Genomic DNA, 25,535 nt, shown 5'->3' with positions numbered 1-25,535 from the left:
AGTAACAGTTTGACCCAGGATGGAAAAGACAGGAGTGTTGAGAAGCAAGCCCTCTCTGCCCGCCAGTGCAGCTGAAATGGAATGAATGCAGCAGCATTAACACCCAAGCAGTGAGAGGGTAAGTCATGGCTGATAACTTCTCTCCTATTCTTTTGCCAAGCTTCTTAGTGGTAACAATAATGAATATGGTGCTAACAACAACAGCTAAGTTTGAGCCTACCAAGTACCAGGCACTATATTCAGTGCTTCTCATTAGTTTTCTCATTTAATCTTCTCAACCACCTTATGAGGTAGACACTAATGTTAACCTGCTTTTTGTAGATGAGAGAATAGCTTCAGAGAGCTCAAGTGATTTGCCCAGTTAAGGATGGTCAGAACTTATTTATAGGTAAGGAGTTTGATTCTGGAGCCTAATTCTGAACAGCCAATTACATGGCCCCAACCATGATCTGTGTGTGACACATTTGAGTTGCGGCTCCTATGCATGGACACCACATTGATGCCTTAAGCTCAGTCACTTGGTTATTCAACAGTTATTTACTAAGCTCTGGTTCAGGCCCAAGGCCAGGGAAAGAAAGAAGGAATAGTTAAAATATTCAGGTTAAAGTCCCTCTGCCTTTGAGAAGATTAAAATACAAAAGTCTGACAGTACTCACATTATCACAAACCAGAAGTTGTGGCCAAAACATGTATTCATTCACCATGAAGGCCATGGTGACCAATGATGGAAGCCCTCTGCCTCGGGATGCCTGCTCCACCAGGATGTCCTACAGCTAAAAACCTCTCTACCCATACAATCTTGTGGCTAGGGTACATGGTGCTCCCTTATACAGAGTCCAGAATGCTTTTATCAGCTTTTCTGCAGTCTCCAGCCCTATGTCTGGGTACGAGACTCAACACCCTTCTTTCAAGGGGTAGAAGCATGAAATGGGGCATGATATAACAGTAACTCCACTCTTTCTCAGTCATCAGACATCCTTACCAGGGTGGGTCCTTAATAGCCAAACACATTAGACCCAAGAGGTAGAGTCAGCACATTCCACTCCCCTTCCATCTGCCCCAAACAAAGATGCCTTGTCTCCTTGAAACCACCCCCACTCCCCATTCAGAGGGTCCTAGGAATCTGTACAAAGAGATCATGAAGAGAAAGAGGAGAACTCTGCATGGGTAAGATTCCAGAAGCTGGTTTAAGACAAATCACCCTCAAACACAGCATTGTTCTTAACTGATTTATTCATCACCAAAGTCGATTGTAGCACACTCACTTGCACATTTTATAATGTACACATCACTCAAAATCTCCTCTAGGAACACAATTTAAATTGTGGGCTCAGAATTGCCCAGCTTAGGGTAAAGTAGAGGAAACTGACTTTAGTTCTGAAGGACTTCAGAACCTTTACACAACCTTTATATGTGTGAGTGTTCCCTGCATATATTCTGTGTAGCATCCATTTTCTTATGTGTTTAGTAGTACCTCTGCCAATATTGACATTTGGTGATTATAAGGTGCCAATATCTTTTCCAGGATACCTCTAGCTACAGGATAGCTTGCTCTTGGCATTTTAACAGTACTCTGCAAGTCTCTCTTGAATGAATGTCCAGGGGTTAGCAATCTTTTCAAATTATTCTTCGTCTACCCCAATGTTTTCACAGTATTCTGTTTACATACTTGCCTTCACACAAATTATTCTCACAGATTTCTGAACATAAAATCATTTTCCTATTCATTATTAAAGTAGTCATTTAAAATTGGCCTATTAATAAATAGCCATTGCAATTATTATTAATTACTATAATTTTAGAGAATCCTCAGGCACTCGATTCAACACATTTATTTTTAGCGCCAAAACTTGGAAAGAACTGTTTTAGACTCTACAGGAGATTCTATGAGGGCTATGATCACTGCTACTATGGGAAATATTCTTCTAGCTATTACAGTCTAATGGAGGGTGGGTCAGGAATAAGGGAAGTACATAAATAGCATATTGTTTGTTGAAGCTTAGAGAGGGTGTGGCTAGCAAGGTTGGGGTCAGCTGGAGAGGATTATTCTGAAGGAGTATAGGACAAAAAAGGAAATTGTATGGATGAGAATTTGAGAAGGATAGCTGACCAGAGAGGACTTAATGTCAGGAAAAGAGGATGGAGGTGTTAAACATGGCTTCCTATCATTGGCCTCCAGGCCCAGGAAAAGCAGCCTCTGAGGGTGTGCTATTCACTGAACAGTGTCCTTTCAAAATTCATATGTTAAAGCCCTAACTCCATGTGACTGTATGAGAAGATAGGGACAATAAGGAGGTATTTAAAGTTAAACGAGGTCATGGGGTATACTAGTAGGATTAGTGTCCTTACACGAGGACACTTCTTCTCCCCGTCTTTGAGCACACAGGGAGAAGGTAGCTGTCGGCAAGGCAGGGAGAGAGTCCTTACTAGAAACCAAATTGACTCACACCCTGATCTTGAACCTTTCCAGCTTCCAGAACTGTGAGAAATAAGTTTTTGTTGTTCAGGCCACCTACTCGATGGTATTTTGTTGTGGTATTAGTCTGAGCACACTAATACAGGGTGTATATAAAGTTTCAGTCAAAATGTTGGTAAAAATACTCTACATTGTATACTAATTCCTATGGGACTGTGGGTGTTGACTAGACCTGGATTTCCTTAATTTATTTAAGATATGGCACTGCCCACTGGTCTTGAAGGAGGACCAATGTTTGTTTTATCCCAAATTTTAGACAGAAGGGCAGGAAGACGACATCCTTACTCCTAGCAACATGTCCTGCATTATAGAAGGCTGATGGTAAATATCTGTTTGACTGAATTAAGATGTTGCTATTATTGAGGCATAAGGGAAAGAGGGCCTAAACAAGGAAGTCACCAAGAAGAGATTTTGGGTTTGGGCATTTCTACAGTCCTGAGAACTAAGTAGGTGTACACAGAAAAGGTTGTACGTTCACGTGTGTATACCCACCCTGCGGCTCAGTGTCTGCACAATCAGGAATCCTGGTTCTCTTCATTATGAATAGTCTGGATCACTGTTTCTTATTTTGTGACGATATTTTTACAAATCATACTTCTGAACATTTAAGAATATAAGGTTTTCTGGTGATTCACAGACCTGTACCCCTGGGGATAAAAATATATGTTTATAAAAAATAAAAAATTTAAAAAAAAAAAAAGAATATAAGGTTTTGTGGCATCTCTACTAGCTAACTTCATCTTTGCATCACTTTTTACCACATGAATGAAGCACAGACTGAAATGCTCTTGAGTTAGCACTCAAGGCTTTGAACATGTAGTTATGGTCATAAATCATCCAGAAAAACACTGACCTCTAGGATGACTAAAATTCTAGAAGCCTGTTTTCCTCCATTTTCTGCTGTTTTCGGCCAGTTGTCTTAACTACTAACACATTTACATGTTGCCATAGGAGCTAGGCATTTTATAACAAAATGAATTTTCCAAAATATGTCAATAGTGGTTACTATATAAAATTATTAATGTTTAAAAAGTCCTTTCTTTTCTGAATTTATAATAAACATTTTCATATTGATTCTTAATCACCTTGATTATATCTACCCTAAGGTCGTCATATCAATTTGAAAATGGTTCCGGGGGGGAAATGTACTTTTTTGTATAAATCATAAAATTAATCTATGTAAATCTATGCAAAATCAGTAAGTTACTTGACAGGCTTCCATTGTTAAGATAGCCAAAAGGCTCTACATTTCCTTTCTAATGGAATGATAGAAACCTTTGGTCACACGTTAGTAAAACGAAATGCTAGAGAAAGGATCAGTGGTATTATAAAGTTTATAACCTTTTGAGGCAAAAAGAGGAGAACTACAAAGAAGCATGACTTGTGAGCATGGAGTGAAGTAGTTTTCCATTACAGTGTCTTAAGCTTTTTTAATGTCTTGTCAGAGTACTTCAGTATGCTTGTAGCCATAACTTTGGTGCTTTTGTTTTGGTCAATGAATGATTTTTAACCTTCCATTTACATGAATAAACTGACACCGCTTTTAAAATGGATTGTACATAGCCACCCAAAATTGGACATCTGTTTCTGGAGGAAATGGTTTGGTTTTCTAAATGCCTCTGTTCCTTTTTTTTTTTCCAACCATTAACAATAGTTCTTTGAATTTTTGAGACATGAGAAGACTTTTACCAAAAGTGGTACCTGACAAAACCTCAGAATAAACACAAAAAGAAAGCAGATTAGAATTGTTGACATTTTATCAGTATTAAAAAACCAGCTGATCCTAGATTTAAGATGAAATTAGTGTTAGACAAAATTCAGCTGAGTAAATTACTTTATTCCATGATTCTTGACTCGAGCAGCATCCCATCTAGCAAATAGAAATGGAAAGGAGTTCCAAGGTACCGAACAAAATGGAAGGCTCTCATAGGCAGAAGGGGGGAGAGATAAGGAAAAAGCAGATTACCCCCAGCTTCTTCAGGGGTCTGTCAGGTGGATTACCTCACTACTACTGACCAGGAAATTTCAGACTGACCAGTTAAGATTCCATTGCTAGGAGGGACTGAAATGGCAGCTAGGTTAGTATTAAATCTTGATTTGCTAACATTGGGCTTAGCACAAGAGACTCCACTTTGGGCCTGTTATTTCTTTATTAACATTAGTGTTATGTACATTCATCAAATTTATATGAAGTTAAAGACTCATCCTTAAAATATATAATACAAACTTATGTTTTAGAATTTTATCTTTTATGCCATTCAAGTGACTAAACTGTGTGTATCTTAGGAATGCAACATTTCTTCCTCAATACCATCAAAATGTGTGTGTGTAGTATAAATAAATGTACATATATATGTATATGTACATATAAATACATATGCATGTGTATATATATATATTTTAAGATTTTACTTATTTGACAGAGAGAGACACAACAAGAGAGGGAACAGAAGCAGAGGGAGTGGGAGAGAGAGAAGCAGGCTTCCCACTGAGCAGGGGGCCTGATGCGGGGCTTGATCCCAGGACCCTGGGATCATGACCTGAGCCAAAGGCAGATGCTTAACTGACTGAGCCACTCAGGTGCCCCTATATTTTTTTTTAAGATTTTATTTTTAAGCAATCTACACCCAACTTGGGGCTCAAACTCATGACCCTCAGATCAAGAATCACAGACTTTACTGGCTGAACCAGCCAGGTGCCTCCAAAATTTATATTTTAAATTAACTCATTAAAATCCTACACAGGGGGCACTTGGGTGGCTCAGTCAGTTAAGCATCTGCCTTCAGCTCACATCATGATCCCAGTGTCCTGGGATCAAGCCCCATGTTGGGCCCTCTGCTTGATGGGAGCCTGCTTATCCCACTCCCTGCCACTTCCCCTGCTTGTGCTCTCTCTCTCTCTCTCTCTCTCTCTTTCATTGTCAAATGAATAAATAAAATCTTTTTTTTAATTAAATAAATAAAATCCTATACAGTTTGAAAACAAACAGTAACATTTCATGATTCTGAGATGTTGCACACAGAATCAGTATGTTCTGTATCATTATTTCTTTCTTTATCTATCAGTAATGTGTTTCATACTGTTGATGAGATTCAACTTCCTAGTCATTTACTCAATTTTCCGAAGATTAAGAGCCTACCAGACTTCATCCATAGCTTCTTTCAAAAGTAAATTCTCAGTTCTTTATTAGCAAGTTAGTCTGTCATTGTATTTCCCTACCCTCTTGTACACAAACGAGGCTTAAGTAGCCTTCCTTGGAGTTTATAAGGATGTGACAAATTCCTTTAGAAAGTCAATCTAGTTTTTTGTGTCTCTTGACATCAACACACTAGGTCAGCCTATTTCGAGAGGAGCATGTCAAAATGGCTGTCTTACTGCATTTCTCATTGTTATACTCTAGGTTGATATCCCTTGAAGGTTATATTATAGATCATTTTATCAAAGGCAGACCAACAATAGTAGCTGCTCAAAGATTGGTTCCACCTAATGAGATATGTCCTGCAAAGCCTCTAATGGCTTGATGCCCTAACAAAACCTGGTTGCTTAAATACTTCACCATGACTTTGAGCTAGTATCAGACTTACCATGTCCGATCTGCACATTCATTCTCAGATCTCAAAAGTACATTGCCTAGTATGTTCTATTCTGTAAGTATAGGGTGAAAGCCCAAATAAATTAAAGAATACAAAAACTGTTATTATTGCTTCTCCTCTGCCCGATATGTATGCACCACAGCAAACACATACAACAGACTTATCTGTAAGTATACATGTATATGTTTTCAGCTTGATGCCTGAATCTCAGACTCACTTAAAAATAGTATGGGTGCACCTGGATGGCTCAGTCAGTTGAGCATCCAACTATTGGTTTTGGCTCAGATTATTGTCTCAGGGTTGTGGGATTGAAACCTGTGTCAGGCTCTGCACTTGGCACAGACTCTGCTTCAGTTTCTCTCCTCCTGCTTGTGTACATATGCTTGTTCACTCTCTCTCTAAGATAAATAAATCTTTTTTAAAATAATAATAATAAAAGTAGTGTGATGTTTGGATCATCCCAAAATCAGTCTCCTGGAAAAAAATTTCAAGGTACCATCTTATCAGATTTTCCCAAAAGTGGACTCACCTTGTAGCCAGTTATAGAACTTCATCCTTCCTCTAACTTATGGTATATTGTAGGTGAATAGAAGGGTTATGTGTACCAAATTTTTGAATATGACATAGTTTCTTAGGATCCATTAGTTAGAAAATGCCATGCCTTTTCAGGATGAGCATTTTGGTTTGCCTGTTTCCACACTTCTGTTCACCAAAATCTAATCTGAATGTGTTTTTTTTTAATAGTTCAAAGTCTAAAACCAAATTTTTACAACACTTTCATTCCCCCTGATAAATTAAGTACCATTTCCTAAGAAATTTTAATGAGATCAGTCAAATAAATCCTCAGAAAACTAAGTCTCAACACGAGTGTAGTGTAATGATTTGGTATAGGTATGGGCTAACCATGCTGCAACTCATAGACTTTAGTTTTGATGGATTAAAAATAACCAGCTAATGAAATAAAGCACTAAAGTTCTGTGTTGGACCTGGAGAAATAATGACTCATTTTTATTTTGGTTTATATCTTCATTATGAATTTGAAGGTTGGCTTGTTGGTACAGCCAAGCACCTTTTAAGGAATCCAAGTGCGTTTCATTAAACATTTAACGTCACTCCCGGGGACAGGCAATTCTAAACAGCCATTGAGCATGGAAGACATTAAACATTCATTTTTCTGCCCTGTAATCAGCCTTAACCATGACCTGTCACCCCCACACTAGATTACCTGAGGGTCTTTCTCTGTCAGATATTATATACTAGAGACTTGAACTTAGTACAAATGAGAATTAGACTTAAATTACTAAGCTAATTTTCATTTCCGATTTTAAACAAACCTTAAATACCTGCCTCTAGGAATAAGATATAGTCATGTTTAATACCAGCAGCCTGGTCTATCTTGCCATGAGCAGTATATATACATCCTTCCTTCCCTTTTTTTTTTTTTTTTTTTTTTGGTACAGTGCTGAATAAAGGACACAAACATCTGCTTGTTTCTCCCATGAGAATTTTTAAAGTTTGGTTAAAATATTTCACATGAGTTGACACCACAGTGGTTTGGTTGTATGTACATTAGAAATAAACTCTACTCAAGTAAAATGCTGATGCTTAAATCTTTTGTTATCTTTATAAGAATAGTTCTTTAATATTATTTTGATTTATTACCAATTCCTACAATTATCCTGGCCTGAGTAATATAATGTGGAAAGCCCTATAGGTACCGGCTGGACCTAATTTGCAAGTGAAAATATAGTTATTGTTCACGCAAATAGTGGGCATATTCTCATTTAGAGGCCAAAAGGCTATCCAGTATCCCTCTGGATCTGTTCATTAATATGGAGCTGGAAGTCCCTCCTAGTGTGCTGAGCAGGCCATATTATTTTCTGTAATGATTTTCTTTTTGAAACTTTTAACTTCTTGTTTTATCTGGAATAAAAATTCTTTGAACAATTCAGTAAATTTCAAATTGATTATTTAGGGATGTAAACAAGAATCCTTGCTGAAAGTATTCTATAAGGGGAATGTGGCAAGTAAATAAAATGAAAAGGAACATCCACTCTATTAATTCTTTTCATCATAAATAGTCCTTGAGTTATATATTTTCCACAGGGCTGTATTTGTGGGGTTTCGGGGTTTTGAGTGGTTTTGTTTTGTTTTGGGTTTTTTGGTTTTGGTTTTGTTGCTTTGGTTTGGTTTAGGGGTGGTTTTTTGTGTTTTGGTTTGTTTTTTTAGACCTAAGTAGGACAGTATAGCATGTATGAGGACGAAAAATTTGTTCTCATGACCTCTGACAAAATGGAGCAAAACTAACAGGTCTAGAGGGTTGATTTAACCTTGCAAAAGAAATGTATATTTTTAAAGTCATAATTGCTAATAATAATCACTGTGTGTGTGTCTGAAGAATGGCTGTTTAAACTAAGAAAACCTTATAGATACAAATGGTACCTAATTTGCAAGTGAAAATATAATTGTTTATGCAGATGTGAGTTAATTCTCATTTAGGGGCAATAGGTCTATTCATTGCCTCCCCCACCCCCCCACACCACCACCAAAAAATGCAGCTCCAGACCTATAATCGCTATGCAAATCTAGTCAGCATGTTTATATCTGAAACAAATGTAGCCAATTATAGAAAAATAGGTGGAGCTGTTTTAAGCATTCATTAAATCTCTCAGGGCAAGAGAGTAAATTAAACTTTATAGGGCTGCTATAAAAATAACTATTTTAGAATTTAAGTATGGTTGTATAATTTCGTGGTTGTTACCAGATTCAATTTTAACACCAAAATTTTGTTTCAAAAAAATACTCCAAAGGAAGCCTTGCGTCCGGGGACCTGTGACTATGCCCACCACACGGCATTTAAAATTTAGGGCCTTAGCATGTCCCATTTCATGCTGACTCAAGAGTGGCCTTTGAATTTCCAACAAAAATCCCATGGTTTGACCACTCTTGAATAAATATAGTGGTGGGGTGGGTTAAGACCCCTGTCAGTGAACTCTTGTCAGCATCCTCCACAGGGTAACAGGCGTGGTCCCTCTCACACATTAAATGGCCTGCATGATCACAGCCAAGAAGCCAGCTTTCTACAACCTGTTTTCTTAATTTTAACAATAAATCTTGGAGAAAGAATTAAAGTAGTAGAATATGAATGTTAAAATGTCATTTGAAAAGTTAAAGCATCAATGCAGGTCAGATTTCCATGAAGATGACTCACGCAGCTAGCTACATAAAAAGTAGACATAAAGGGTGCCTGGGTGGCTCAGTGGATTGGGCCGCTGCCTTCGGCTCTGGTCATGATCTCAGGGTCCTGTGATTGGGTCCCGCACTGGGCTCTCTGCTCAGCAGGGAGCCTGCTTCCCTCTCTCTCTCTCTGCCTGCCTCTCTGCCTACTTGTGATCTCTCTCTGTCAAATAAATAAATAAAATATTTTTTTTAAAAAAAAGTAGACATAAAAAAGCAGGCTTCTGAGATGGGGATGGAAAAGATACAGTTGTGTGCTGGGCCCCTTAGTGGCAGAGTGAAGGGTGGCTTTCAGCTATGTGATCCGAAGAACCCCAGATTCCTTTTAATCAGAAAACAATGAAATTATGCACATACTCTTTTGTTCAAATTATATTTTTTTAGTTTCATTTCTTTGTGCTAAATGTGGTCTCTACAATTCTCTTTGAAAATGTGTATACCTGTGGAAAAGATGGCACCTTAGATAACAGTTACATTATATGAACGTTTCCTCTGGGAGAGAGGTCTTTGCGGGCCAGGAGAGGAAAATATGCCAAGAAATCAGCCAAATGGGGAGGGAGCCAACTAGATACAAACTGGATTTCCCCTGCTTTACAAAGGTGCTATGCATTCAGTTAAAGAGAGGCCCAACTTGGAATTCCTACACTGTGGTGAAGAGTGGGAAAGTTGGAGAGTTTTGAGGTATGTCCTTGTCCCAAATTAGGCTTGGCATCTTTTTTTTTTTTTTTCTTTTAAAGAGGCTAGCAGCTCCCCCTGAGACGTGCTAAGGTAAAGAAAGATCAGCAGGTTAGAGAGGCCAATGCAACAGGGCTTGTTAGAAGTAATCAAAGACCTACTTAGGGAAGCAGCAGGAAGCAGAGTTGGGATTTCCACCCTAGGGAAGTTACAGGGCCATCTGGTGAGAGAGAAGTTGGCTTAAGTCTGAAAAGCTTTAAAATCCAGTTTAAAATGCTAATTAGAAAAATCCTACAATGAGCAGTTTGATCTTTTTTTCCCTTTCTCACTTATGGGACAAGGTGATTGTCCCCAAATAATTCAGCATTATTGGAGCACCTGGCAGGCTCAGTAGAGCATGCAACTCTTGATCCTCAGGGGCTGTAAGTGCCAGCACCACATTGGGTGTAGAAATTACTTTAAAATAAAATCTTTAAAAATAAAAATAGTTCAGTATTATTTTTAAGGAGTTAATGTGTAGACAGATAACTTTGTTAAGTGCCTTTGTCTCACCTCTTTTCTTTCCTCCTTCTGTGTTTTAAAACATAACCCGTGGCACCCCCACCATGAGATTAGTGGTTTGTATTTTCTTCTTCTGCACGGATTGATCTCCCTAGGGAAAACAGGGACAAATATAGACTGACCAAACTGTTGTCAGGAATTGTTGCTCTAAGCGATTAAGATGGAAACCACTTTGCATTGATGCATTGTTTTAATATGTAGACCAGCACTTTATACTTAGCACAAAGTTTTTTTATCATGAATTATTCTTTAGGGGTAATGATTTCACAGTAATCTATGTTATAGTGTTCTCTTGCATTAATATGTCTTCTTCTTTTGAAAACATATTTCCTTCAGAAACTATAAAAACTAAATAGGAAGGAAAACATTAGAACAGCCCCTATTGAAGAAAAAAGTATGATTAAAATACTGAAAAATCAATATGTAAAAACAATCTGGAACATCAGACAAGTTATTGGCAAAAGTGCATCTTTCTGCATAGTTAACCTTGCCACTGGGGTTTTCATGGAAGGATGGGTATGGTGAAGGAAGCAAAGTTGGACAGGAATAGAAAGTTTTGAAAGCGGGATCTTGCAGAACCAGGTTTGTGCCTTTAAAGACTAAAGTTTAGTTCATCTGAGAGTGGAGAGACTGAAGACAGACGTTCAAGAACATCTTTTGATGGTCCAGGTAAGAGCTGACAGAGGCCATGAAGAGAAAGAGGGGGGGAAGGGCCAAGAGATATTTGGGAATCAGAATCCCCAGCACTTGATTTCCTAGCCACTGTGACAGCATCACTAATGACTATGTGAACTTGGCTATACCTGGTTTCCCAAAGATTTCTAAGCCAATTTTGGTGAACAAGAAAGATGCATTCTAAGACCAGTGAATATTATTTAGTCGGTTTATGGTAGCCAGTGGGTTACCAGACAAATGGAAAATAATTTACCACTTATGATATATTAGAATTTGTTTGGACATGGTTCTTTTTTTTTTTTTTGGACATGGTTCTTTACCTATGTTAGAAGGATACAATAAGAGTTTGAGTCCTAGAAATAGACCTGCCCATCTGGCTGAAGCAGAAATAGGAGAGAACATGTTGCCCAAGGGATTAAAACAACAACACGTTCAAGTTCAGGCAAGTAATCAATAAAACAGGAAACTCCTGAATACAGACAAACTATAAGAATCTTTATGAATTGTAAGAATTGAAACTTCAAGGACTCAAAAAAAGGAGACAGGGAAGCCTGAAGAAAGCAAGAGAACAGTTATAAAAGTAGATCATATTGCCTGATCTAGACTCAAAGCAAAGATAACTAAATATTAAACCACACACACACACACACACACACACACACACGACACTAGGTCTGCCCAAATGTTTATTGTCTCAAGTCAGCAATTTGGAGAGCTGCTGATCATCTAGATATAAAAATGTCAGTTAGGCTTAAGCATGAGAAGGAAGATGTCAGGAATTTGATGCCATTTACATACCAAATTTCATCCTTATCATTGGGTCTGATTACTCATTAATTCACTTATTAAATATTTATTGACTGATCCTCCACAGTGCCCCACAGTGCCCCAGACACTGCTGGTTTTGTGGTAGAAGACTGAGAAAGAAAAACTGCCTACCCACACTGAGAGAGGGGAGTTGGCAAGCACAGTGAGAGACAGAGGTAATGGTTGGGTTCTAACTTTAGCAGAGAATTCAACAACATCCCTTTTGGAGGAGAAGATAAGAGCAGCCTCAGCCCAAATCAAAGCTTACACCCTCAGTGTCATTCCTCAGCAAGGACAACATCCATATGGCTGCCTCAACTACAAATTTCCGGCACTCAAAGGCAAGCAGGATGATCTGGTAAACTGAAACCCCTGAGATTCTTGTCCAGCTCTGATTCTGAGCTGGGTTATTTATATCCCTGGACTCAAGTCCAGATTCCCAGATGCAGTGGAGACCATGGCCATGTGTGATAGTATCTAGGGCAAGTTTGCAGTACTCACACTCACTCTGAAAGCCATCTCCTGTCCCAATCTCAGCTACTGAATAATATAAACAGAAAAGACAGTTTGAGGGAAAAATTGATCAGTTAGAATACATGTTTGTAGTGAGTGGACTACATTTAGGACTATGGAATAAAAATATATCTTTTTATTTTAAAGAAAAGATGTGCATCGCAAACAAGTTTCACTAGATTATTATTGTCATTTTTACTTCCATCAGGGTTAGAAGTAGAAGACAAGATCAGGATAATCTTCAGTCTCTCACAGCCAGAGACCATGAGAAAAATACTCTAAAATAATTTGTTTTCCATGCTTGATGGGGAAGAATATGTATTTTTGAATAACTGGATACCTGACTTGGTTGGTTGAGGATCCAACTCTTGCTTTCAGCTCGTGTCATGATCTTGGGGTCATGGGATCAAGACCCATATCAGGCTCCCTGCTCAGGGAGTAGTCTTGTCTCCCTACCTTCTGCCCCACCCTCACATCTGCTCACACATGCTCGAGCTCTCTTTCTCTCTCTCTCAAATAAATAAATCTTTTTAAAAAAAATAACTGGGTGGCTCAGTCACTGGGCATCTGCCTTCGGCTCAGGTCATGATCCCATGATCTTGTCGGATCAGGCTCCCTGGTTGGCGGAAAGTCGACTTTACCTCTCCCATTCCCCCTCCTTGTGTTTCTGTTGTTCTTGCTTTCTCTCTGTGTTAAGTAAATAAATAAGTAAAATCTTTTTTTAAAAAATAGATAACTGGATACCTGGTACATATATAGCCAATAAGCTAGTCTCTCCTTAAAATCTACCATCCTTAGATAATAACAAATGTTGATGAGGATGTGGAGAATTGGAACCCTGACACATTGCTAGAAGGGATGTACAGTGATACAATCTCTTTGGATAGCACTTTGGTGGCTCCTGTAATGGTTACACGTAGGTTACCATCTAACCAAGCTGTTCCATACTTAGGTATATATCAAGAGGAAGGAAAACATTTTCAAGCAAAACTTGTACACAAATGTTCATAGTAGTTTTATTTATAATAGCCAAAAGTGCAAATATCCCACATGTCAATCAACTAATGAATGGATAAATATAATGTGGTCTTTTCATACAATAGAATATTATTTGACCATAAAAATGAATGAGGTCTGATGTATGCTACATGGATGAACCTTGAAAATGTTATGTCTTGTGAAAGAAGCCAATCACAGAAGATTCCATGTGTATGATTCCATTTCTATGAAATGTTTAGAACAGACAAATATATAGGTAGAGACAGAAAGTAGCTTACTAGGAGATTTGGGGAGATGAGGAGTCACCACCAGTGGGTACAAGGTTTCTTTTTGTGGTGATGAAAATAATTCTAAAATGGATTATAATAGTTGCATAAATGTGAATGTACTAAAAGCCATTGAAGTGTACACTTTAACTGGGTAAACTAACTATATGAATTACATCTCAGTGAAGCTGCTTTTTTTTTAAAAAAAAACAGCGTTAACATCATGGCTTCTTTGACTCTTTCCTGCTTTTTGCAGCAACAGCTCTTTACAGTGGTATTTTGGGGAAAGCAATGTGTGAATCTCTAGTGTCTTAAACAAGTGCTCTACTGTAAGGATATTTTCTTAGAGTTCATTAGAAAGTATTGCTTAACTAAGCCTGGAATTGTAACCCAATCACTTCTCAGTAGGAATGCACCATCTGTGCCATTCTTTAGAGGAGTCTAGTCTAATAAAACACTTTATGTTTCAAAACACACATTGATTTCATGTACATAGATAGCACTGCTATGTAGACATACAGGATGAGGTTTTAAATTTTTAAAGATATTTTATCAAGAGTATACATTAGATTATAACCAGTATATTTTGTACTGTGTTTATTGAGCAGTCTCAGTTCAGTAGGTATTAATATGGAATGGTTTTAATTTTCTCCCATCGCTGCCTTAGGCCATGTTTTGTTGAATTTTGCTTTTCCATTCTTTAATAATATTTAGCAGCTCCCATAGCATCCAGGTCACTTTCAGTTATTAGAAGGTGAATCTGGTCCATTTTTAAACTTTCCTCTCATACCTGATTTAAATTCAGTTTCCTCCTCCATTCCCATCAGGGTGGATGGAACATGGTCTGGCTCTTAGATTGTGCCTTCTTCTCCCTTTTCAAGGCCTAACTCCTAAGCAGTTGGGGGCTAGGTAATGAATGAAAACGGTTTTTCCTAATTTCCCGTGATTATTATTTTCCCTGCTTCTATAGCCATCCTATGGTTGCAACTGACAAATGAGTGTAGTTCTAACATGAATGTTGGATGATATTTGCATTTAAGAATTAAGACAAAAATGAAATTAAGAAGGATGTTGGAATTTCACTTGTTAATGTCCTGAACAACTTCTTTGCTGAATTCATGTCAAAAACTGGAAGAATATATCCTCCAGCTTTTATGCTATTCATAATGTAAAGACTCTGGACATGCTACACTTTTTGGTTTAATCTGCATTAGTAGCATTTTATCCATCACTTTCTTAGCTCCAGACAATCAACAAAACAGTAAACCCAAGTGGTAAATTGTAGCATTTGCCAACTTTGGAGTACATGCCTGACCTTAAACTGATAGCACATGAATTTTTGGCACCATATGGGTAGAGTAGGCATAAAAAAATTTATGAGAATAATAATCATAACAATAAAATAATTAAGAAATAAGTTTTAAGTATTTCCCTTGTTTATAAATAATTTGTTTAAATTGTAACTTTAATTTTTATAATAGCTGTGTTTAAATTCCTAGAAATTTAAAAATTGGTTGCAAGCTGGTTCCAGATAGCATTCTCCTAAAAGCCTCTTAGTTTACTGGGGTTCCCTCCCATGGGAAGCTGCCTTCTTGATAGGACCCCAGTGAGACAGCAGGGACAGTTTAGACCACTTCCTTGGTGCTCCCTCTCTATAATGAGATAGACAAGGGCAAATCACTTCATACCCTGTTTAAATCTCTGGCCAGGGAAGACACTCCAGTCTGCTTCTTGCAGACACCCCATTCTTTACTTGATGAGTCTCTTGGTACCCTTCTTGCATGGCTTTGAGAGAAAAAAGCCATCTTCTCCCCCTTTTTATGGTTCTGAGGAGGAGGGACACAGAGATGCTCCACTACCACACACCACATTCCCAAGGTGGTAGCTCAGTATTCCCACAAACCTTCTTTCTCTCCTTTCCCGTATTTTGTGATAGGTACTTGGGGTTGTCAGAGCCAGCTCATCTTCTCTAAATAAGTCCTATGGAAGGTATTGATGGTCTCTCTAGAATTTGGGACACTCAGTACCTCTTTTACCATCAATAGATATGAATTCTGGAGTAACAGCTTATCTTGCTAGACTTGTATGCAGTTCTGTTTAGCATTTTCAAATTTAAATCTAGTTTGGTAATATCCACCATTTGGTTTAAATCACAGATATGATAATTTTCCTCCTAAATCACTTTGAGTCTCTCTCACGCACACGCGCACATACACGTGTGTTTTCTCAGGGTACTTAACAATCTTTCAGGTTTGGGCTAGGCTATAATTAGTAGTCTGGTTCCCCCACATTCCAGAATACAAAAACCTTAACTCTGTCCTACTCACTTGATTTTTAATTAGTAGACTCAGAGGAATTCAGATGTTCCTAAATCTTGATAACACTCTTCAAAGGAAACATAAGATTCCTATACCTGTGGGGTGGAATAGCTTTAAATCCTCGTAGTCTTAACCTCATCAAGATTAGGATTCTTCAAATAAAATTTTAGTAAAGGAAAAAGGGAAAAGAGTAGGAACTTACCCTACCAGATATGAAAACATACTATAAAACTATAGTGAGAAAAGCAGGAGGAACAAATAAAGCAAAAGGCAAATTAATCTGTTGAAAGAACATCAGTGCAGAATGCAATCCAGATATGTATAGAAATTTTGTGTATGATAAATCTAGCTTTGCGTGTAAAAGTTACTATATGTAAATGGAATACTTCTAAAATACCGGGGTGGATGAAGAGGGCCTTAAAGGGAAGATTGACTTATTAAAAATTTTAGACTTATGTGTGGCAAGGGACATTGTAAACTGGGTTAAAGGACAAATGGTACACTGAGTGAAAGTATTTCATCCATATATAATGGATAAATAGTGTTATTCTTAGAGATGCATCAAGTTTATTTTGGCTGAATACTGAACAACCAGTGTTAAAATCAATGAGCAGCCTGAGGCAAGGCTGATTATTCCTATCATAAAATGATCCTTTTAGATACAACAGTAAATATGAAATTTTATTTTAAGAACGTAAGTAATAGGGGCGCCTGGTTGGCTCAGTGGTTTAAAGCCTCTGCCTTTGGCTCAGGTCATGATCTCAGGGTCCTGGGATCGAGACCCTGCACCGGGCTCTCTGCTCAGCAGGGAGCCTGCTTCCCCCTCTCTCTCTGCCTGCCTCTCTGTCTACTTGTGATCTCTCTCTCTCTCTCTCTCTCTGTCAAATAAATAAAATCTTTTAAAAAAAAAAAAAAGAATGTAAGTAATATTATAATTTTATTTTTAAAAATTCAGGATGTTTAAATTTGAAGTTTGTCATGATGATGTAGTAATACAATTTCTGAGCACTGCCAGCTCCTTGATGGGTCCTCTGTGTATTTACAATACTTAAATGGATGTTTCACTTGATGAAAAGCATGAATTGGGAGGGGAGGCTTATTTATGCCAGTGTAAATTGCTGGTAATGGAGATTTTGCTGTCAAATCAGTGAACTTTCCTTTTCCTCTATTACAAAAAGGTAAACTTACCTTCTCCGCTCCCAGACTTGGATATTTGACTGGCGGTGGCAGTGCGTGTCACTGAAGTGCTCCCATGAACTGAAGCTGTGTGCAGTGCTTAAAGGAAACACTTCCTGAGTATCTAAGAAACAAACATAAGGTTTTTTCCCCTCACATTTTAATTTCTATTATTTGTACATCACTTGCTGGTTCCCACAATCACTGGATATGCTACTTTCCCAGCAGCCACTGGTTGTTACCTATCCCGTCAGTATCATTTTATGCAGCGGACAATGCTAAGACCGATTTTGTTCCAGCAGCTTTTTCACATGTGGTAGCTCCTCTTCCATCTCATTTGAGCATTTGTCTGAATACCTGAGAAAGCAGTTCCAGATTATTCCCTTGTACATCATAATGTTTATCTTTGGCTGAAAGAGATTTTCAGTCCCAAGTGACATCCATAATGTTTACTGAGACTTTTGAAACCAGTATTCAGATAGTAGCATTGAGTACAAGTGATGGTATCATGCCTATTAAATATGATGATAACTTGCATGATCTTTGATCTCCACAAGTCCAGTAAAGCTGGAAATGACATCAAAGGAGGCGTCTGTCTGTTCGGTCTTCCATAGACTAAAGCAGATTTTGGCTGAATGCTGAGGCCAAAGCTAAACTTTAGTGCATGCTTGATATTTATAATGTATAAAGTGCTCCTTCATATTGGTAGGGGAAAATGGACAAAAGACGTGAACAAACAAATCACAGAGAAGAAGTAAAAACAGTAAACAAATAGGAGAAAATGTTAAACCTTAGTAAGACATCAAGTTAAATGCAGTTACAACAATGACAGGTTTTTTTTGTTAAGCTAATAAAATTTAAATTATAGGTAATGCAGTGTTGCTGAGAGTGCTTAGAAATGGGGTAAATTGTACATCCTTTGAGTGACAGCAGTTTGGCAGTATTTACTGAAGTTTATAATATGTGTTCTCTGGTCTGGCACTGTTACTTAGAGGAATCTACCCTCCAGAAGTACTTACCCATGTGCTCAAAGACTTACACAAGACTGTAATACTAGTTGTAATAACAAAAAAATCAGATCAAATCTATGTGTGCATCAGGAGAAGAATGTCAGACTGCTGAATAATCACAAAAGAATGCCCTGTGATTATTAAATATAATGAGCTAGGTCTGTTTGTACTGCCTCAGAAATGCAATTGCGGTGTATTGTTACTGAGGAATATGCAAGTTGCAGGATGTTTTTTATGTGCTTTCTATTTGATTTAAACATACATAAAGAAAAAAGTATGGAGGGATGAGTATCAAACCGTTAAGTGGTTACCTTGGGATGGAGGAAATTAGAGGGAAGAAGGTAATGTTTTTTACATTGTACATACTTCTTTATTATTTGAGTTTATTATGATGAGCATCGGTTACTCTTTCGTTTTATAAAAGATTTAAAGAAAACTAAGCTAGACCAAACCACCAATGAAAAATTCCATGAGAGACAAAAATCATCACAAGGCAGACACACAGAAGACCTCCAGTGACTTGATGGGTTGCTAAGAGAATAGTGTTAATCGCAGGTATAACGGAACAGCTGGCAAAGCAGTCATTTATAGCCTTGAAGAATCCAAAAAATGGCAAAATGCAAAGCAAAAATTTCAATAACAAAATAATTTTTTAAAAATAACTGGAGAAAAGTGAAAGAAAGCCATCACAGTCACTATCAGGCCCCTTTTTCTGACTTGCTGATAATTCAGGTCTAGAGAAGAAACTTCTGTGATCAACCAACTTGTAATGCCAGTGCTACACAGGGACACATGCCATATGGAGTAGCTGCTATTTATGGTTGCTATTTTGTGTGTGTTCCTTCCTTCCTTCTCTTATGTTCTTCTATCCATACTTAACATTCATGAAATAAATGGAGTTAGCAAAAGGGAAACAGAGTGACAGGCAGAGTCCCATGAGGCAGGTTTTATTTAATTCAAGGGAGTATTGTCGCCATTTTGTAGTTGGGGAAATTGAGGCATAGAGAAGTTAAGTAATTTGCCCAAGGTGACTGGCAGAACTAAGATACACACCCATGCCGTATGTATCCAAACCTCATGCCCTTGTCCACTATTCTGTACTATTTTTTTGCTTATGGTTTTTTTAAGAATATTTATGTTTTCTTAAGGAAATCCAGGGGTGCCTGGGTGGCTCAGTTGGTTAAGCATCTGCCTTTGGGTCAGGTCATGATCCCAGGGTCATGCCCCATGGAGAGCTCCTGACTGAGCAGAGAGTCTGCTTCTCTCTTTCCCTCTGCCCCTTCCCCTGTTTGTGTATGCTCCCTGGATCACCCTCTCTCAAATAAATAAATAAAAATCTTTTTTAGAAAGGGAGGGGGGAGGGAGAATCCAATTTTTTTCCATGTAATTTTCCCCTATCACCTACCAACCAAGATAGAATGTTCTTTGATCTTGCAAATAGAATCACTCAGCAGTTCAGTACTTTGCCCGTCTTTTCCACTCCCTTCTTGCCATGCAGCTGCTGCTTATCCCGTTTAGTATTGATTCCTGTCTCCCACCTTTTCTGGACAAGCTTTAAGCCATTTGGTTTCCAGAGTATCCAATGTAGCCCCAGCCAGTAAAGAGGTGAGCCTGGAGATGAAGTTGCAAGAGTTGTCTGAGCCTTTCTCTTCCAGAATTAAAGGTGCACAGATCACCGATCTCCAAAAAAAAAAAGAGAGAGAGAGAGAGAGAGAGGGATCAGAGTATTCAGTATGATCATGATGGTTATTCAGTCAACAAGCACTTACTAAACAGCTTCTCTTTGCACCTGGAGCTGTGTAGGGAGGCAGAGGTGAAACAAGGAAGTAGAGAGGAGGGGAAAGGAAGGTGTGCTGCCCCTTGTCAAAGGTCTTTCAGTCATGGGGCGCCTGGGTGGCTCAGTGGGTTATAAGCCTCTGCCTTCAGCTCAGGTCATGATCCCAGGGTCCTGGGATTGAGCCCCACATGGGGCTTTCTGCTCAGCAGGGAGCCTGCTTTCTCCTCTCTCTCTCTGCCTGCTTCTCTGCCTACTTGTGATCTCTGTTGAATAAATAAATAAAATCTAAAAAAAGGCGGGGGGGAGGTCTTTCAGTCTTAGACTTTCATTCCGGCTAGTATTTCATAGCTAGTATGATGTCAACAAAAATGACATTTTTATTAAACAGGTGAGGTGATGTGGTTTTGAGGTTTAGTTAATGAAGAGCATTATATACCAACTCGCAGTCCCCTGATTTTCCATTGCCCCTACTGTAAATCCTGTTCCTCAGCCTCAGGGAACCTCTAATACAATGCAGCATTGGTATTTGGGAAAATGAACTTCTTAAAATCATCTAACCCTTTGCTGTAAGCATAAACACCCTAAATTCAAATAATTGCTGAGAACAAGGCAAAAAATGTAGAAGACTTAAATTTTAATTATCCACTGGTAAATTTTGTAGGTTTTCTTTAGTATAAAGAGGAGGAAGACTGATAGAGGATAATATCAAAGATTGATGAGGATTTGGGAAAGTAGAAATTCAAAGTGATGGGAATTTTTTCCTTCTTTTTTAGAAAGGAATTGTCAGAGAAATAAGCAAGTAATGTATATTTAGAGACTGTTATTACATTCCTGTCATAACTGAATCCATGAAATATGAAACCTGTTTAAGGAGATTCATCTGTACTTAGGTTTGTAATTATAAATACATGCAAAATTATAAATACTACAAAAAGAGTGTGTTAGTCCATTAAATTCACTGTGATAGTCATTTGCTACATATATATTGCATAGCTTTTGTTTTGGGTTTTTGTTTTTGTTTTTGTTTTTTGCTTTCCTTTTTTTTTTTTTAAGACTGATTGATTTGGAAAAAAAAAAAAAAAAAAGACTGATTGATTTGAGAGAGAGCGCGAGCCAGGGGGTGGGGCAGAGGGAGAGAAAATCATCAAGCAGACTCCCTACTGACCATGGAGCCCAATGCAGGACTTGATCCCAGGACCCTGAGATCATAACCTGAGCTGAATTTGAGAGCCAGCCGCTCAACTGACTGAGCCACCCAGGCACCCCCTGTTACATAGATTTGGTTCACTAGCCTATAATCTTAATTTTCTATTCAGCAAAACATTTTAGCACTGAGAACTACTTGGTTAATAACATGTGATTTTTAAATTCCTTCATTTCATTCTTTTACGTTATTCATATATACTTAAAAAAAAATTCCACGTTTGCATAAATTTGTGAACGTGTGTGCACAGTAATGTTGCTCACAGCACTGTTTATAAAGCCAAAAATTGGAAAGAACCCAAATGCCTGTAAACAAGAAGTTGGCTATATTCAGGTTAATACTAAAAATGATGAAGTAGATTTTTGATTATTGATATAAAAAGTTACTTACCATATAGTGAGTTTTTAACATTATAAAAGCAGATTATAAATAATAACCTTTTTTTAATTGTGTGTTTAGAGAAGTCCAGGAAGATTTATAAGGCAGCTGTTAAGAGTAGTTCTCTCTGAGTAAATTTACAGATGATATTCACTTACAGTTTTCTGTCTTGTGTATTGTTTGAGGCAGTTTTTATTGTTAATATTGCATTTATAGTTAGCATGTATAATTTTACAGGTAAAAAATATTCTTTTTAAAATTAAACTTGGAAAGATAAAAGGAACTCTGAAAGAAATCTAATCTTAATTGTTTAAGCATACTAAAAAATTTTGCACGTGTTAATTTTTTTTTTTTTTTTTTTTTTTTACTTTTTTTATTTTTTATAAACATATATTTTTATCCCCAGGGGTACAGGTCTGTGAATCACCAGGTTTACACACTTCACAGCACGTGTTAATTTTAATCAGTTCTCTAACTTGTTTTGAGATTTTCCCCCTTCTTCCCCTACTGAAATAATATTAAGACTTGATTGTAACACCTTTTCCCACTCACAGTGTCCTGTTCCCTATCCTTCATCTGTCCCCTTCTTCCTCCTTTGAGCTGGAATGACAGGCCTGTCTTGCTCCCCATCAGCCTACACTGTTAGAATACAATTTGAGGCAGAGCATGAACGTCACTGGTCATTCTGACATTAAGCTTGTCCTTTACCTTGATCAGTGAGTTAGAAAGCGCAGATGGATGTTTAGTGCATTTCCCTAGTAGAGATTCTGTTCAGTTAAACACCTGTCTTGAGTGACATAGACTCTAACTCTTAAAGATATTTATGTTTTACTCAAACTTATGCATTCTAGACTGCCAAAAATTAGAATAAGATTATTTTTTTCCAAGGGTGGAGAAATGTGACTCAGACCTCTCTTTGGCCCTTTAAACTCTAAAGTCATTACTTAATCTGAATGGAAAGACCACATTTTTAAAGTATCTTAGCCAGTTTTCAGACATTTGGTGTTACTAGTTTAAATCCTCTTGAACCTGTTTCTGTGATGGTTTCAGTTTCAACAGTGATATTGTTCCAGGTTAGAACAGCAGCTTCCTACCACCTCCACATCCCCTCCTTGATCTTGGGCTATTTCCAAACACTCCTTTTCCCCTACTTTGAAAGAGGAAGTGCCGCTGGTATTTACTGACTCCTGACTCTGCTTCCCTTCCAGCTGACCCTCTGGTGGGCAGCATTGCCACACAGTACATGACCAACAGAGCAGAGCACGACCGGATGGCCAGACAGTGGACCAAGCGGTATGCCACATAGGGGCCTGCTGCTTGCTGCCCCCGCCGGACCTGTGCAAGCACATTCACCAAGTGCATCAATAGCCCTACCCAACCCCCCGCCCTGACCTCGGTTCTTATTTTCTTATTTTTATTAAATTTTGAACCTTTTTCTGATGGTATGTCATCCCTTTTCCCTCCCTCCTCTTCCTCCTTTTCCTTCTCTTTTCCCTCTACCCATCCCTCCCCCCTTCTCAATTTATTCCCTTTTTTGATTTCTATTAACTTGAAAGATTTGGGGTTTTTTTTCCCCACCTCAACATGGATGGGAATTTTGTTTTCAGTGCAAACAATGTTGGATCTGTAATAGTAAGAGCTTTCTTACAAAGCTTTGTATTACTGTGTGGTTTTGTTTTTTGTTGTTGTTTGTTTTATTTTTATTTTTTTCCTTTCATGTGATCTTTGGGAAAACACGAATTCAGAATTATATCTCATTTCTACTTAAATGTAGTGCTTAGGGTTAATTTTTTGTACTGAAGTCTTTATTGGTGGGTGCATGCTACTGGGAACAAGTTTTTGTACAAAAGCTTCAATCAGAATCACTGTGCATTACTGAGACTCTGTTTATCACTAGCCTTCTGTCCCCCACACAGAAGACTGTTGGATTGAACAAAATAATATGTATTTTGATTTACTTAAAGTGCTTGTAAATTTCTTAGGGACCTGCCACTTTTGACTGTGGATCAGTTGATGTACACTTGTATTATTAAAGCACTCAATAAATCACTGTGGCTGGTAAATGCACTTCTGGTAACCCAGCGTTTGCTTTGTATCCTGGTGACCAGCATAGCCCTTCATGCAGCAAGGCTTGTCTAATTCAATTAAGATTCAAGTGTATTTTTCATCTGAAACCTCTAGTATTTCTTTGTAGCTGAGTTGCTTAGCATGTGGAATTTCTCCAGCTGTCAATAACCCTATGATTTTACAGTTGTTTCAGATCACAATCACTTTACATATTAGCTGGACATTACTTTCTCATAGACATGCTTTCTGTTGCAGCCTTCTTCACTCAACAATTAAAATATGAGACTCCAAAAATAGCTTCTAGTGAAAGTCATGTCTGAGCTGAGCTATCATTGCATTTGACCACTTGAATTTATTTCTCTCCTTTTTCCTTTTTACAATTGTTACAGTGACTACCTTTGAGTTTTGGTTGTGGGGTTTTTTCCATAATTTTGGTGGAAGAAGTAAACTCAGTGGCATCAGTCATGGTCAACACATTCACTGACAAGGGTATGTATATCTGGCTTTAACCTTCAGACTATTTTAGGTATGTTTTGTTTTTTTCTCCATAATGTTAGTGGAAGAAATAAACTCAAATGTATCACTTATGGTCAACACATTCAGTGACAAGGGTATGTCTGGCTGGCTTTGACCTTCAGACTATTTTAGGTAACCAGCTATAGGAGGCAGAGGAGACTTCTATGTGGGGCAGTTTGAAAAACACACTGATAACACTGACCAAAATTAAGGGTTCTTTGTGTTGCAGGGCATGTTGGAAACTCCTGCGTTCACTAATTACAGTTACAATCCCACCATACCACTTGGTCTCATTGAAAGAACATCTTTACTGCTAACTAGTGGGGTTTACAAATGGAAATCATTCACCTCTAAATAGTTCTGATACAGATTTAAAATCTTTATTCCAAAGGTGCCGTTTTTTGTGGTTAGAGAAGTCCTAAAGAAAATATTGTTCAAATATTGAGAGGGTAACTTTTTTTTTTAAAGATTTTATTTATTTATTTGACGGAGAGAGAGACAGGGAACACAAGCATGGGGAGCGGGAGAGGGAGAAGCAGGCTTCCCACTGAGCAGGGAGCCTGGCTTGGGGCTCTATCTCAGGACTCCAGGATCATGATCTGAGCCACAGAAACACGCTTAACAATGGAGCCACCCAGGTGCCCTGAAAAGGTAACTTTTAAACCAGAGTACGTAGGGGTATTTTTTTCTCTTTTTAATAATGATTTTACCATTCATATTATTTGAAAACATGTTCCAGCATACCAGACACCATATGGTCTCTGTTGCAACTATTCAACCCTATGCTCGTAGCAAAGGGAACTATAGACCATTCATGTGAATGGACATAGCTGTGTTCCAGTAAAACAATTTAAAACAATTTATCAAAACAATCAATAGCCAAATTTGGCCTGTGAGTTGTAGTTTGCCGGTCCCTGATATATAGAACACTAAATACTTGGGGCGGGGGGGAGTCTGATACCTGTTGCTTAACATCTCTTTCTTTTAAATAAAATTAATATAATACAAGAGTAATTATTAGAAAATTACCCAGAATGTGTTATTTTCTATAGACTTTCTAACCACTAAAGTTTATGTTTACTTTAATACCTTGGATTTTAAAAAGTCAATCCTAAAAGCACTGAGCCATATTAATGTATTATATTAATATATTATAATATAATAATATTAATTATTAAACTGATTTTTTTGCTTTTGAATGTTTAACCAAACTTGTGATATTAATACTGACTTTTATTGACAGTATTTAAATTCAATTTGCTTTTCTACTTTTTAAAATGTCAACTC

General features: G+C 37.8%; 1 protein-coding gene across 2 annotated transcripts in view; it reads left to right on the top strand.

The window, feature by feature from the left end:
- The window catches only part of UBE2E2 (ubiquitin conjugating enzyme E2 E2), a 382,217-nt gene extending 358,485 nt beyond the window's left edge, over nt 1-23,732 (top strand). For both annotated transcript variants that reach the window (XM_059162497.1, XM_059162499.1), the window contains one exon: nt 22,874-23,732. In XM_059162497.1, the coding sequence (XP_059018480.1) occupies nt 22,874-22,971 (98 nt within the window). In that variant the 3' untranslated portion in view covers nt 22,972-23,732. The remainder of the gene's footprint in view (nt 1-22,873) is intronic.
- The last annotated feature ends 1,803 nt before the right edge of the window (nt 23,733-25,535 follow it).

Source organism: Mustela lutreola, chromosome 2 (genome assembly GCF_030435805.1).
Source record: "Mustela lutreola isolate mMusLut2 chromosome 2, mMusLut2.pri, whole genome shotgun sequence".
NCBI classification, from domain to species: Eukaryota; Metazoa; Chordata; class Mammalia; order Carnivora; family Mustelidae; genus Mustela; species Mustela lutreola.
The sequence above is the reverse complement of the archived record's forward strand: the minus strand, read 5'-3'. Positions and strand labels throughout refer to the sequence as shown.